General features: G+C 40.5%; 1 protein-coding gene across 1 annotated transcript in view; it reads left to right on the plus strand.

Annotated features, from left to right (window-relative positions):
• The first annotated feature begins 2,119 nt into the window (after positions 1-2,119).
• The window catches only part of ASB18 (ankyrin repeat and SOCS box containing 18), a 159,409-nt gene continuing 147,283 nt past the window's right edge, over positions 2,120-14,245 (plus strand). Inside the window, exon 1 of the mRNA XM_030210246.1 lies at positions 2,120-2,386. Coding sequence (XP_030066106.1) covers positions 2,143-2,386 — 244 coding nt within the window. The 5' untranslated portion in view covers positions 2,120-2,142. The remainder of the gene's footprint in view (positions 2,387-14,245) is intronic.

Here is a 14,245-nt window from a genome sequence, read left to right on the forward strand (position 1 = left end):
TCTCTACCTGGAACCGCTAGCCAGGTGACCATTATGCCTCTGGCTCTCAGTCCAAGGTGTAAACCAGTGGATTGAGCTACCAAGCGCTTACCATCATTTTCAATGTAAGGCAAGAGTCTATTACCAAAGCAGAGTATTAATTGAAAATGGCTATGTTAATGCATGCTACCTACAAGGGCTATAGTATGCATGATAAAGTGTATGCATGATAAGATATCTTTAATATGCAATATGGTGCAAGTAGAGATGGGAAGTATCAGCAGCTAGTAAAGGGCAACCAGGTTTAGTTAGTGAATTGGGAGACCAACTTGTAAATGGGAAAATGTCTTGTGGGACCACACAAAGTAAAAGAAAGGGGGAAATTCCTTGTATAACCACGCTATATCCTAAATCATGATTGAATGCATGCTGGTGACTCACAAACTGGCCCACAGGGGGGCCAAATCACATCCTTACCTATTATTGGAGAGGAGGTTGGAGACCATTGATATTATTGATACATAGGACACCTAGAGCACTTACTACTGAGCCCAGAATATATAAGCTGGAGCCACAAAGGCATGAAGTCCACCCACCTGATCATAAGACTCGCCTAAATATATCATAAAGAACACGCATAACTCTACTTTCTTTAAGATACCCAGGAATGTTCTTTACTGTCTTCTGCTTTCACACTATCATGCACCTAATGTCTATGGCTTTAACACTATCATGTATTTTACCATCATGTAACCAAAACTTCTGCTAAAACAAATGTATACTCTTTTCTATTTCCAATATTATGTATTTCACCATCATGTACCCAAAACTTGCTGTAAAACCAAATGTACATTCTTTTCTATTTCCAATATCCACGATGAATTGTAAGCCACATTGAGCCTGCAAAAAGGTGGGATAATGTGGGATACAAATGTAATAATAATAATAATAATAATGAAGTCCACCTACCTGATCATAAGACTCTCCTAGGTGTGCATTGCACACCACAGCTTGACAATAATTAAAGAAAGCCTATTACAAACCACCACGTTGGACACAGACACTGCAACCCATCTGTGTAGCCAAAGCAGTCCAAACCTCCTCCACACACGGTAGATCAAAACTGCAGTTTAAGTGAATAGGAAGCTGCTAAGTGCTTTGCCAGCTTAAGCTGCCCAATCTGAAAGCAACCAGAGATAAGTTAGGGAGAAACCATTAACAAAGCTGAGGAGGGTGGATCAGAAACGATCTGCTGCTCACCATCAAAGAGGCTCTCCTGCCTCCTCGGTGGCCCTTTATTTTGTTTTTTTTCACGCCAACAGGCCATGATCCCACCCCCTTCTCAGCCTCCCCTCCAATCCCCGCTGGAGTTTCTTGTGACATCACTCTTTCCATGGCAGGGAAGCTGGAGAACCATGCAAGCCAGGGAGCTACTGCTTGGCAGCCACCATGTTATGTGCGGCTACTCGCTATGCAGCTCGCTGGCCTTTTTGAATATACACATTCTTACAGAGCTAAGACAGGACTGACCACCAGTAAACATATGATTCTTTTTTAATATCATCCTAACGATTTTTACTTTTTTTTTTTTTACTTTTCTTTAAATGTTACCCTAAATGTGGAAACAAAGCAGAACAATTTCTAGTCTTCACTCCCAACTTTGTTGTATTATTTAGTGAAAAACAAAACCTGCTCAAGATGGGTTTTAAGCAATGGTCTGAAAGAGCCTGCCCTGTGTCCTACCCTTGCTAACAAAAGAACCTGACCTCTCTAAGCTTTGGAGCAGTGTGACTATTTATAAACTCACTCGGGGATAACATTCATTGTTATAAATAATGCATTAACTCATAAGTTCCAATCAGATGCTTGCAAGCTTTTGCACTTTTTCAGCTATGCAAAACAAAACAGTCTTGAAAGGGGATAATGTTTACATCCAAATATCATCAATTGCATTCCAAATTCCATCCACAATTGATAGTCATCTCATTTCCCTCTGTCATCTCAGAGCCACATTGTATGTTTTAAATATAGGTTTTGGGAGGATCAGGTAGCATAGCAGAGTGGCATCCACACAGAGGGGAATGAATGGAATCATTCGTGATTGATCTCAGGATAGAGATTATGGGTCCATGCTAGCCTCCAGCCATCATCTTGCTACCGGCCATGCTCAGCCATCAGGATAGAGATATCAGAGATCACCATGTCTCTGAGGGATACAATGGTGGGAGGCAAAGGAGCACAGAAGGAAATGGGACTAAAATCTCCCATGATGACATATCCATATTAAACTGTTTCTGCAGTGGTGACCTGGAAATGATTCAAAGCCTTTTCCACAACTCTCTTGACATTGTCAACGCTACTTTGAGCATTGAAAGTGATGAACTACGCTGGAGCTGCAGGAAGACAGGTATGTGCTGCTGCCCCTCATATTCCAGAAGCCAGCACACCATCTCAGCAGCGCAGGGCTAGTGACTTCACATTGTAACACAGCCACTGATGTCATCAGCAGATTCTTTATTTTTTTTTAAGCACTGGAGCAATTTATGATTTTTAAAGTTCATTTTATTTATTTATTTATTTTCAGCACTTGATTTTCTGCAAGTGATCCCTGAGGCAACTATATTTACAATTCCTGTTACAGGTACTTTGCACTGTTTCTAATGAGCTCACAATCTAAGTTATATATTGTACCTGGAGCAACAGAGGGCTAAGTAACTTGCCCAGGGTCACATGGAGCTGCAGAGGGAATTGAACCTGGTTCCCCAGGATCTCAACCTACTACAAACTGTCAGGCAGCAGCAGAAATTGGACCTTTGTGTACAACCCACCCTAACCATTAGGCCACTCCTTGAATGTTACAGTCTTAAGAGGAGGGGTAGATACTACTACTAATCATTTCTATAGTGCTGCCAGATGTATGCAGTGCTGTACATTCTATTCAGGTACTTTCTCTGTCCCTAGTGGGCTCACAATCTAATGTATGTGGGGGGGGGGGGGTGTACCTGGGCCAATGGAAGGTTAAGAGACTTGCCCAGGGTCAAAAGGAACTGCAGTGGGAATTGAACCCAGTTCCCCAGAACCACAGTTCACTGCACTAACCATTAGGCTACTCCTCCATGGATAAAAAAACATATTCACAGAAAAATATCAGTTAACCTTTGAAAGCAATTAAGTTGACTGTTAACTAATAAAAACAACAATTGTTTTTTCCTCTCTTCTTTATGGATGATACTATGTATTAGACAAACAACTCATGTCTACATACCTGCATGGAGATTCTTTGTCTCTATCCTCCCTGTCATTGTGTTTCAACATAGTTTCTTCTATTCAGCTTTCTCAAGTGATTTAACCTTTTTTTTTTTCAACATATGGCTTCCCACATACTGCTCAAGCACAGCAATATCCAGCCAAAATTGACAAAACGGATCCCTTATAATCTATTTCTGTATTATAAAATTGAAAGAAGTATTGTAGATCAGTGCTGAGGTGCACTGGTGGATAGCTAAAGGTGCGCAAGTCAAGATTCAGCTGCTTTGGCAGAACAGTATGTAGGTTCAGTGCAGGGTGGAGGGTTTTAGATTTGTAAGGAACTGGGCAACATTCTGGGGAAGGGGGAGCCTATTCTGGAATGATGGGCTCCACGTTAACCAGGGTGGGACCAGGCTGTTTGCATCAGTATTTAAAAAGGAGATAGAGCAGCTTTTAAATTAGAACCTGGGGGAAGGTTCAAAAGCATATGGTTCAGAAAGATATCACCAAAACAGGGAAGACAGGGTATCCCAATAGAGAGTCTGCAATAGAGACCATAGTAGACCAACCAGCTTATTTTCGAAAGAGAAAGATGCCCATATTTCGACCCAAATCGGGAGATGGGCGTCTTTCTCCTGTGGGTGTCCAAATCGGTATAATTGAAAGCCAATTTTGGGTGTCTTCAACTGCAATCTGTTGCGGAAATGGCCAAAGTTGATGGGGGGTGTTGGAGGCGTGGTGAAGGCTGGACAGGGGCATGTTTATCGGCCGAGGAGAGATGGGCGTCCTCAGCCGATAATCGAAAAAAGAAAGGTGTTTTTAGCGTGAATTTGGGTCACTTTTTTTACCCTTTTTTTTCACGAACAAGTCCCAAAAAAGTGCCCAAAATGACTAGACGACCACCGGAAGGAATTGGGGATGACCACCCCTGACTCCCCCAGTGGTCACTAACCCCCTCCCACCCAAAAAAACAACTTTAAAAACATTTTTTCCAGCCTGTATGCCAGCCTCAAATGTCATACCCAGCTCCATCACAGCAGTATGCAGGTCCCTGGAGCAGTTGTTAGTGGGTGCAGTGGACTTCAGGCAGGTGGACCCAGGCCCATCCCCCCTACCTGTTACACTTGTGGTGGTAAATGGGAGTGCTCCAAATCACCCCAAAATCCACGGTATCCACATCTAGGTGCCCCCCTTCAGCCATAAGTGCTATGGTAATAGTGTAGAGTTGTGGGGAGTGGGTTTTGGGGGGATTGGGGGGGCTCAGCACCCAAGGGAAGGGAGCTATGGACTTCATAGGTAGTTTGCTTTGTTTTTTTTAATTGTTACAAGTGCCTCCTAGGGTGCCCGGTTGGTGTCCAAAATTTGGAGACGTCCAAAATTGGGTTTCGATTATACCGATTTGGACATCCCTGGGAGATGGACGTCCATGTTCCGATTTATGTCGAAAGATGAGACGTCCATCTCTTTCAAAAATGAGCCTGAGAGACACTCAGCCTCTTTAAAAAAGGTGGTCCATTCAATGGTACTGTTTAAAATTAGTGGTTCCAGAGAACGTAAACGGTCCAGTGATGTTCCTTCTGTATAATGCATCTGTCATAGAGGCATATTTTCAAAGCACTTAGTCTTCCAAAGTTCCATTGAAACCTATGGAACTTTGGAAGGCTAAGTGCTTTGAAAATATGCCTCATAATCTCCTCCACGGCAACTTGGTGCCACTTGTTCAGTAGCAAAGCTAGTAAAAGAAGAAAAATCACATCCAGCAGTCTTGCAGTGGCCACCAACGTGCTCCAAACTTCTGTCAGGAGACAGCTGAACGATGTTTGTTCAATCTGATATGTAATGGTCTTTTAGTCTTGCTTGATTAGCAGTGGGAAAAAGAATAGTACAGCCACTTATCTGCACAATCTACATAATCTGCAAGCTCTCTGGACCCCGACAGGCTGGCAGGCTCTGGAGAGCTCGCAGATTGTGTAGATTGTGCAGATAACTGGCTTTACTATTCTTTTCCCACTGCTAATCATTTATTGCCTGCCATTTCAATAGAGAGGACACAAATAGATCTTTACAAAATTACATAAGTAAAAAAACATAAAAATACAAAAATACTTATAAGTAATATTTGGTAGGTGGGGGTTTTTCTGTTAATGATTTTATGAGTCACATACAGGCTTCACCCACTTATGGAGTGTTGACCAAGAGTGATAAGTCCCTGTGACTGTATGAGACTTTTTCTCCCCCTTATACCTAATCAGTAGTGAACTATTTGTCTACTTTTTTGATATTAAGTTGGTTACTTAATGGTGAGTAGACCAAGTCGTGTTGATTTTGAATTAAGTAATCCCAAATTATTACTGCAGAATTGTGAGAGAGGATGTTAGAAGTTCAAGCTTTCCATAACCCAACTTGGAGAAATACAGTGGTCCAATAGAGGTTAAGATATCATATAAAGATAGAAGAGGATCAACATTAAAAATGGACATGAGGGAAAAATAAACATAAAAATGCACTGAAATATGTAAAAAATAGATAAGCAACTAAACGGTGTGGTCTTGGCAGTCCCCTGCTACTACTTCAATGCAAGATCCTTGGCCAACAAAGCCATAGTAGTGAGGGACTGGTTGGAACTTGAACAGCCCGGACTGATGTTTGTGACACAAACATGGTTACAATCAAGAGAGGATCCAGTCCTATGAGACCTCTTACCAGGAGGATATAAAATCACACATGTATTTTGTGCATCCAAAAGAGATGGCGGGATGGCAATAACATATAAAAGTTTTTTTTTAAACATTCAGATTGAGGTGAGTAATCAGTCATCCTGCTTAGAATTATTATCATGCAAGAACAGAGACGCTTCACTACTAGGTAGCTTACAATGTACTGTATGCTACTGCCCTCCAGGGAAGTGGAAAGAAGCCAAAGGAGAATTCTTTGAACTTACGATGACTCAGAGTCTAAAATCTGGAGCACAATTAATGGTAGCTGACATAAATCTTCATTTAAATGAAGAGAATGACAAAAACACCAAGGACTTTAAAATGTTTCAACAAAACATAAACATGAAGATAATTCTAGCCCAAGGAACACATTGGCTAGGCCACCAACTAGACTTTGTAGCCTGGAGTACAGATTCTGAGACCCAAGTAAGGATAGAGGCTGGTTGCTCCAAATTTGGTCTGACCACTACCAATCACATGTAGTAGTATATTGGCAAGAAGACACCTTAGGAAAAAAGAATAAGATAACCAAACAGGAATTTTAAAAAGTACGCAAAAAAAATTGATAACAAAGTCTTCTGATCCAAAGTGGAAGAAAATCGGAAAGAATCAGATTATCAAGTAACCATCACCTTGTGGAACAGCTTTATAGAGTCAACACTAAATGAAATAACTCCTAAAAAACTGAAAAAGGTCACAAAAATGAGTAAGGAACATTGGTTTAATGAAACCTTACTAAAACTGAAACAATCCTGTAGGAACATGGAGAGAATATGGCGGAAAACCCAGAGTAAAACAGCTAGAGAGGACTGGAGAAGAATGGTAAATGTATACAAATTTCAAAATAAAATAGCCAAACAACAGTACTTTTTTGAAAAATAGAGAAAGGTAGACTATATATAAATATATATATAATATCAAATAATGGAACACCTAATGAGTCCAGAAGAATTAATAGGAACAACAATCACATTACCCAGTGCAAACTGTTTAGCACAACACTTTGAGGACAAAATCAAAAATGTAAGAAATACAGTAATAGGGAAGGCAATAAATCTCAATGATTATGAAGAATTCTCCAGTGGAGAGGTCATAAGACAGAAGAAAAGAGAATGAGCAGCAGATAGAAACTGGTCAAACTTTGAAAAAACTACAGTACAGAAACATGGATAGATACCTTGGTTCACGAATTCAGGAAAATCATGAGTACTGGCCATCAAATAGCACTGATGCAATTTGACCTCTCAAGTGCCTTTGATATAGTAGACCATAAGATGCTCCTGGAAATCTTAGAATCCCTAGGAATTAATGGCGTAGTTTTGGAATGGAAAAGAGGTTTACTCACCCTCAGATCTTACTATGTGAAATGGCACATACTGGGGTGCCACAGGGATCCTCCATCACCAATCCTATTGAATATCCTGATATCCACCCTGGCCTTCTATATGGAGAGGAATGGAATTAACTGCTTCTCCTATGCAGATGACATAACACTGTATTTTTCCTTTCGTAAAGACAAAGATGATGTTCAACCAAGGTCTGATGCTGGTTGACAAATGAGCATCATGTCTATAAGATTTTAGTAATCACAGCACCTACAATGAATGTGTCAATCATACAACTACACTTCAATGGAAAACCACTGAAAATGGAAAATGACCTTACAGCCGAGACAATTTTAGACTACTGGTACAATCTCTCATTCTTGCACAAATCGATTATTGCAATGTATTATATGTAGGCTGTGCAAAATCAATTAGAAAAAAGATACAGATGGTACAGAATGTTGCAGCTAAACTGATCTTTTCTAAATCAAAATACGAGAGAGTAACTCCTTTGTACATCACATTACACTGGCTACTGTTTGAAGCGAGAGGGATTTTTAAACTCTGCATCATGATACACTCACTTCTACATGGCAAAATGCCAGAATATGTAAATGGTTGGAGAATACTACCCAAAAAGAGAATGAGAAGAATGAAAGGAAATCATCTGGACCTAGTATTTTCATCAACAAAAGGTGTCAGATTTAAAACAGTTCACTCAACCTTATCCTATCTATTAGCAACATACAACATCACTTTGTATTTGTTCACACCAGAGTCTGCGAATGCCTCTCCCATATTATTAAGCCACATTGAGCCTGCATATAGGTGGAAAAATGTGGGATACAAATGTAACAAATAAATAAATATACCAGTGACAATAAGATCAATATCAGAGTACAGAATTTTCTGTAAACAGTTGAAGACTCATTTATTCAAATGAGGGATAATGTGTACAGCACCCCAATACCCACCCCCAACTACAACCATTATGACCCTAAAATGTAACAATGTTTTTCTTCTTGAAATGTGATGAGTCTAAAATGTAACAATATAATGTAAGTCATACTGAACTCAGTCTTTGAATGCTTGTGAATAATAAGAAATAAAGTAAAATAAAAGTAAAGTAAAGTGTTTTGGTTAGTTCGTTTCTTAAAAGCTTTAGTGGAGAAATAGTCGTCTGACCACCAATATCCACATCTAAAAAATGTATACTGGTCTTAGAAATTTGAAATGTGAATTGGATGGCTTCATTGCAACCATTTCGCCACTGAAAAAAGGAAACCAATTATGTCTCACCTCCATTTCAAATCAAAAAAACATCATCTATGAACCTACGCCATAGAAAGATTTTTCACTAAAGGGATGATGATTAATCTGTTCAGTCTCAAACTTGGACATATATAAATTCACAATGCTAGGTGCAAAGGTTGCCCTCATGGCAAACACCAGAAGTTTGCAAAAATAAGGTGTCTAGAAACAAAAACTAATTTTCCTTTAGAGCCAACTTCACCAGTCTAATTAAAAAAACCTGAAGGAACATCAACGAGTCTCATTCTTGATTCCAAATTCTCCCATATAACATCCAGTGCCTCATCTTGCAGTATGGAGGTATATAGGGATTTAAAATCTAGAGTAACCATCAAAGGCTGTTCATAATGTCTGCCAAAGGGATCTTGGATTCCCTACAGGAAGTATTGTTTCAGCAGTGGGTAATGGAACTGACGCGGAATGAAGCTATTCTGGACCTGGTGCTTACAAATGGAGGGAATGTTTCTGATGTCACAGTAAAAGACCATTTCACATCTAGTGATCACTGAATGGTGTGGTTCAATATTAAAACAGAGGAGAGGCCTATTCAAGATTGAAGGTCCAGGATCTCAAAAGAACTAACTTTGCCGAGATGGGAGAATTTCTCAAGAAAGAGTTATTAGGTTTGGAACAGCAGAAGGAAATAGAAGCTTGCGGAGCTACTGTTAGTGATATGCAATTTATCCTTAAAATTGAGCGTGGTACTAGATTGGAGGGTGGCCAATGTAACGCCGATTTTTAAAAAATATTCCAGGGGAGATCCAGGAAATTACAGACCGGTGAGTCTGACATCGGTGCCAGGGAAAATGGTAGAAGCTATTATCAAAAACAAAATTACAGAGCACATCCAAGGACATGGATTACTGAGACCAAGTCAGCACGGCTTTTGTGTGGGGAAATTTTGCCTGACCAATTTACTTCAATTCTTTGAAGGAGTAAACAAACATGTGGACAAAGGGGAGCCGGCTGATATTGTGTATCTGGATTTTCAAAAGGTACCTCATGAAAGGCTACAGAGGAAATTGGAGGGTCATGGGATAGGAGGAAATGTCCTATTGTGGATTAAAAACTGGTTGAAGGATAGTAAACAGAGATTGGGGTTAAATGGGCAGCATTCACAATGGAGAAGGGTAGTTAGTGGGGTTCCTCAGGGGTCTGTTCTAGGACCGCTGCTTTTTAATATATTTATAAATGATTTAGAGATGGGAGTAACTAGTGAGGTAATTAAATTTGCTGATGACACAAAGTTATTCAAAGTCGTCAACTCGCGACAGGATTGTGAAAAATTACAGAAGGACCTTACGAGACTGGGAGACTGAGTGGCTAAATGGCAGATGGCGTTTAATGTGAGCAAGTGCAAGGTGATGCATGTGAGGAAAAAAGAACCCAAATTATAGCTACGTCATGCAAGGTTCCACGTTAGGAGTTACGGACCAAGAAAGGGATCTGGGTGTCGTCGTTGATAATACACTGAAACCTTCTGCTCAGTGTGCTGCTGTGGCTAGGAAAGCGAATAGAATGTTGAGTATTATTAGGAAAGGTATGGAAAACAGGTGTGAGGATGTTATAATGCCGTTGTATCGCTCCATGGTGCGACCGCACCTTGAGTATTGTGTTCAATTCTGGTTGCCGCATCTCAAGAAAGATATATTAGAATTGGAAAAGGTGCAGCGAAGGGCAACTAAAATGATAGCGGGGATGGGACGACTTCTCTATGAAGAAAGACTAAGGAGGCTAGGGCTTTTCAGCTTGGAGAAGAGACGGCTGAAGGGAGACATGATAGAGGTATATAAAATAATGAGTGGAGTGGAACAGGTGGATGTGAAGCGTCTGTTCATGCTTTCCAAAAATACTAGGAGTAGGAGGCATGCGATGAAACTACAGTGTAGTAAATTTAAAACAAATCGGAGAAAAGTTTTCTTCACCCAACACATAATTAAAATCTGGAATTCATTGCCGGAGAACGTGGTGAAGGCAGTTAGCTTGGCAGAGTTTAAAAAGGGGTTAGACGGTTTCCTAAAGGACAAGTCCATAAACCACTACTAAATGGACTTGGGAAAAATCCACAATTCCAGGAATAACATGTATAAAATGTTTGTACGTTTGGGAAGCTTGCCAGGTGCCCTTGGCCTGGATTGGCCGCTGTCGTGGACAGGATGCTGGGCTCGATGGACCCTTGGTCTTTTCCCAGTGTGGCATTACTTATGTACTTATGTAGTAGTGGACAAGACTGAAAGGAGCTATTCTAAAGGAAACTAACCTTTATGTTAATAAATTACATAAAGGAAAGAGGAAAAGAAGGCCGCTCTGGTTCTCAAATGTAGTAGCCGAAAAGGTAAGGGAAAGGAGGTTAGCTTTCATATGTTATAAAATGACTCAGAAAGACGAGGACAGGTGAGATTACCTGGATAAGCTAAGAGAAGATGGAAAAGCTGTCAGGAAAGTGAAGAGACAAATGGAAGAAAAGATAGATATTAAGGTAAAATTGGGTGATAAGACATTTTTCAGATATGTAAGTGACAGGAGGAAGGGCCATAATAGTACTGTGATGCTGAAAGCTGAGGGGGAGGAATATGTGGAAGCTGATAAGGCTACAGCTGATCTGCTTAACAACTATTTCTGTTCTGTGTTCACGGACGAAAGGCCAGGGGTAGGACCTTAGAAAACAAATGCAAATAGGGATGGATGTAAGGTAGGCCATGACCCGTTCTCAGAGGACTGTGTTCATGAGGAGCTAGCTAAACTAAAAGTAGACAAAGTGATGGGGCCTGACGAGATACATCTGAGGGTGCTCAAGGAACTCAGAAACGTTCTGGCAGCTCCACTGACAGGCCTTTTCAATGCTTCCTTAGAGTCCGGAGTGGTCCTTGAAGACTGGAGAAGGGTGAATGTGGTCCCATTGCCCAAGAGTAGAAGTAAGGAGAAGGTTGGGAGTTACAGACCGGTCAGTCTGACCTTGGTGGTGAGTAAACTAATGGAAATGCTTTTAAAGAAGAGAATTGTGATCTTTCTCGAACTGAATGGAATTCATTACCCGAAGCAGCATGACTTCACTGGAGAGAGGTCATGTCAGACGAATCTGATTAATTTCTTCTACTGGGTGACCAAACAGTTGGATGTGAGAGGGGCGCTAGATGTGGTATACTTAGATTTCAGCAAAGCTTTCGACATGGTTCCACACAGGCAACTCATAAATAAACTGAGTACCCTTGGTATGAGACCTAGAGTAACTAACTGGGTTAAAAATTGGTTGAACAGAAAGAGACAGAGGGTAGTGGTAAATGGAGCTTGCTCTGAAGATAGTGATGTTATCAGTGGAGTACCGCAGGGATCGGTCCTAGGACTGGCTCTTTTTAACATCTTTGTGAGTGATATTGCAGAAAGGCTGTCTGGTAAGATTTGTCTCTTTGCAGATGATACCAAACTCTGCAACATTGTGGACACCCTGGAAGGTGTGAATGACATGAGGAAGGACCGAGTAAAGTTTGAGAAATGGTCCAATATTTGGCAACTAAAATTTAATGCTAAAAAAATGCAGGGTCATGCACTTGGGTCACAAGAATCCAAGGGAACATAGAAACATGATGGCAGATAAAGGCCATATGGCCCATCCAGTCTGCTCATCCTCTGTAACCCTTAACTCTTCCTTTTCCTAAGCAATCCCACATGCTTATCCCATGCCTTTTTAAATTCTGACAAAGTCCTCAACTCCACAACCTCCACCGGGAGGCCATTCCATTCCCCCACCACTCTTTCTGTGAAATAATACTTTCTTAGATTACTCCTAAGCCTATTCCATCTTAACTGCATCGTATGCCCCCTCGTTCTAGAGCTTTCCTTCAGTTGAAAAAGGCTCACTTTCTATACATAAATGCCCTTGAGATATTTAAACATCTCTATCATGTTTCCTCTCTCCCTCCTCTGTTCCAGCATATACATGTTGAGATTCATAAGCCTGTCCCTATAATTTTTGTGTTTAAGACTGCTTACTAATTTTGTAGCCGCTCTCTGGACTGACTCCATCCTGTTTATATCTTTTTGTAGGTGCGGTTTCCAGAATTGCACAAAGTACTCTAAATGGGGCCGCACCAGAGACTTATACAATGGCACTATCACCTCCTTTTTCCTGCTGGTCATCCCTCTTTCTATGCACCCAAGCATCCTTCTGGCTTTGACCATCACTTTTTCGACCTGTTTGGAAGCTTTAAGGTTATCAGACACAATCACCCCCCAAGTCCACTCTTCCTTCATACACTAAAGCACTTCACCCCCTATATTGTACCGTTCCCTCGGATTCTTGCAACCCAAGTGCATGACCCATTCCTCCAGCTTCTCTAGGTCCTTCATCATGTCATTCACACCCTCTTGGTGGAGGTTATGGAGATGAGGACTGTGTCAGAGTATAAGAAAGCGTGGGACAGGCACATGGAATCCCTTAGGAAAAGGAAGAGTTAGTGGTTATGGAGGATGGAAAGACTGGATGGGCCATTTGGCCTTTATCTGCTATCATGTTTCTATGTTTCTAAACCCAGATACACTAACTGCAGTTACTACATCCTCCAGCAAAGAGTTCCAGAGCTAATTTATTTATTTATTTATTTATCTATTTATTTATTTATTGCATTTATATCCCACAGTATTCCCACCCATGGGCAGGCTCAATTATTCGTTGAGTAAAAAAATATTCTATTTGTTTTAAAAGTATTTCCATGTAACTTCCTTGAGTGTCCTCTAGTCTTTGTACTTTTGGAATGAGTAAAAAATTGATTCACTTCTACTTGTTCTACACCACTCAGGATTTTGCAGACCATAATCATATCTCCCCTCATCCATTTCTTTTCCAAGTTGAAGAGCCCTAACCTTTTTATCCTTTCCTCATGTGAGAGGAGTTCCATCTCTTTTATCATTTTGGTTGCTCTTCTTTGAACCATTTCTAATTCTGCTATATCTTTTTTGAGATATGGCGACCAGAACTCAATGCAATATTCAAGGTGAGGTCGCACCATGGAGCGATACAGAGTCATTATAATCTTTTCAGTCTTATTTACCATCCCTTTCCTAATAATTCCTAGCATCCTGTTTGTTTTTTTTGGCTGCCGCCGTGCACTGAGTACCCGTTATTTTATAGACCTCTATCATTTCTCCCCTCAGCTGTCTTTTCTCCAAGCTGAAGAGCCTTAGCCACTTTAGCCTTTCCTCATAGGGAAGTCATCCCATCCCCTTTATCATTTTTGTCACCCTTCTCTGTACCTTTTCTAATTCCACTATATCTTTTTTGAGATGCAGTGATCAAAATTGCACACAGTATTCGTGGTGCGGTTGCACCATGGAGCGATACAAAGGCATTATAACATCCTCATTTTTGTTTTCCATTCCTTTCCTAATAATACCCAACATTCTATTTGCTTTCTTAGCATCACATAACTATAGTTCGGGTTCCTCTTTCCCACATGCATCACTTTGCACTTGCTCACATTAAACATCATCCGTCATTTGGATGCCCAGTCTTCCAGTCCCTCCATTACACCAGGTACAAAATAAATACTTGTAAATCACTCTCATTGTAATCACAGAAAGGCAGTACATCAAATTCCCTTCTATCTGAAGAGTGAAGAAAATTTTGATACAGTCAATATCACAAAATAAATGGCTTTTAAAATTATA

The sequence above is a fragment of the Microcaecilia unicolor genome, chromosome 7 (genome assembly GCF_901765095.1).
Source record: "Microcaecilia unicolor chromosome 7, aMicUni1.1, whole genome shotgun sequence".
NCBI classification, from domain to species: domain Eukaryota; kingdom Metazoa; phylum Chordata; class Amphibia; order Gymnophiona; family Siphonopidae; genus Microcaecilia; species Microcaecilia unicolor.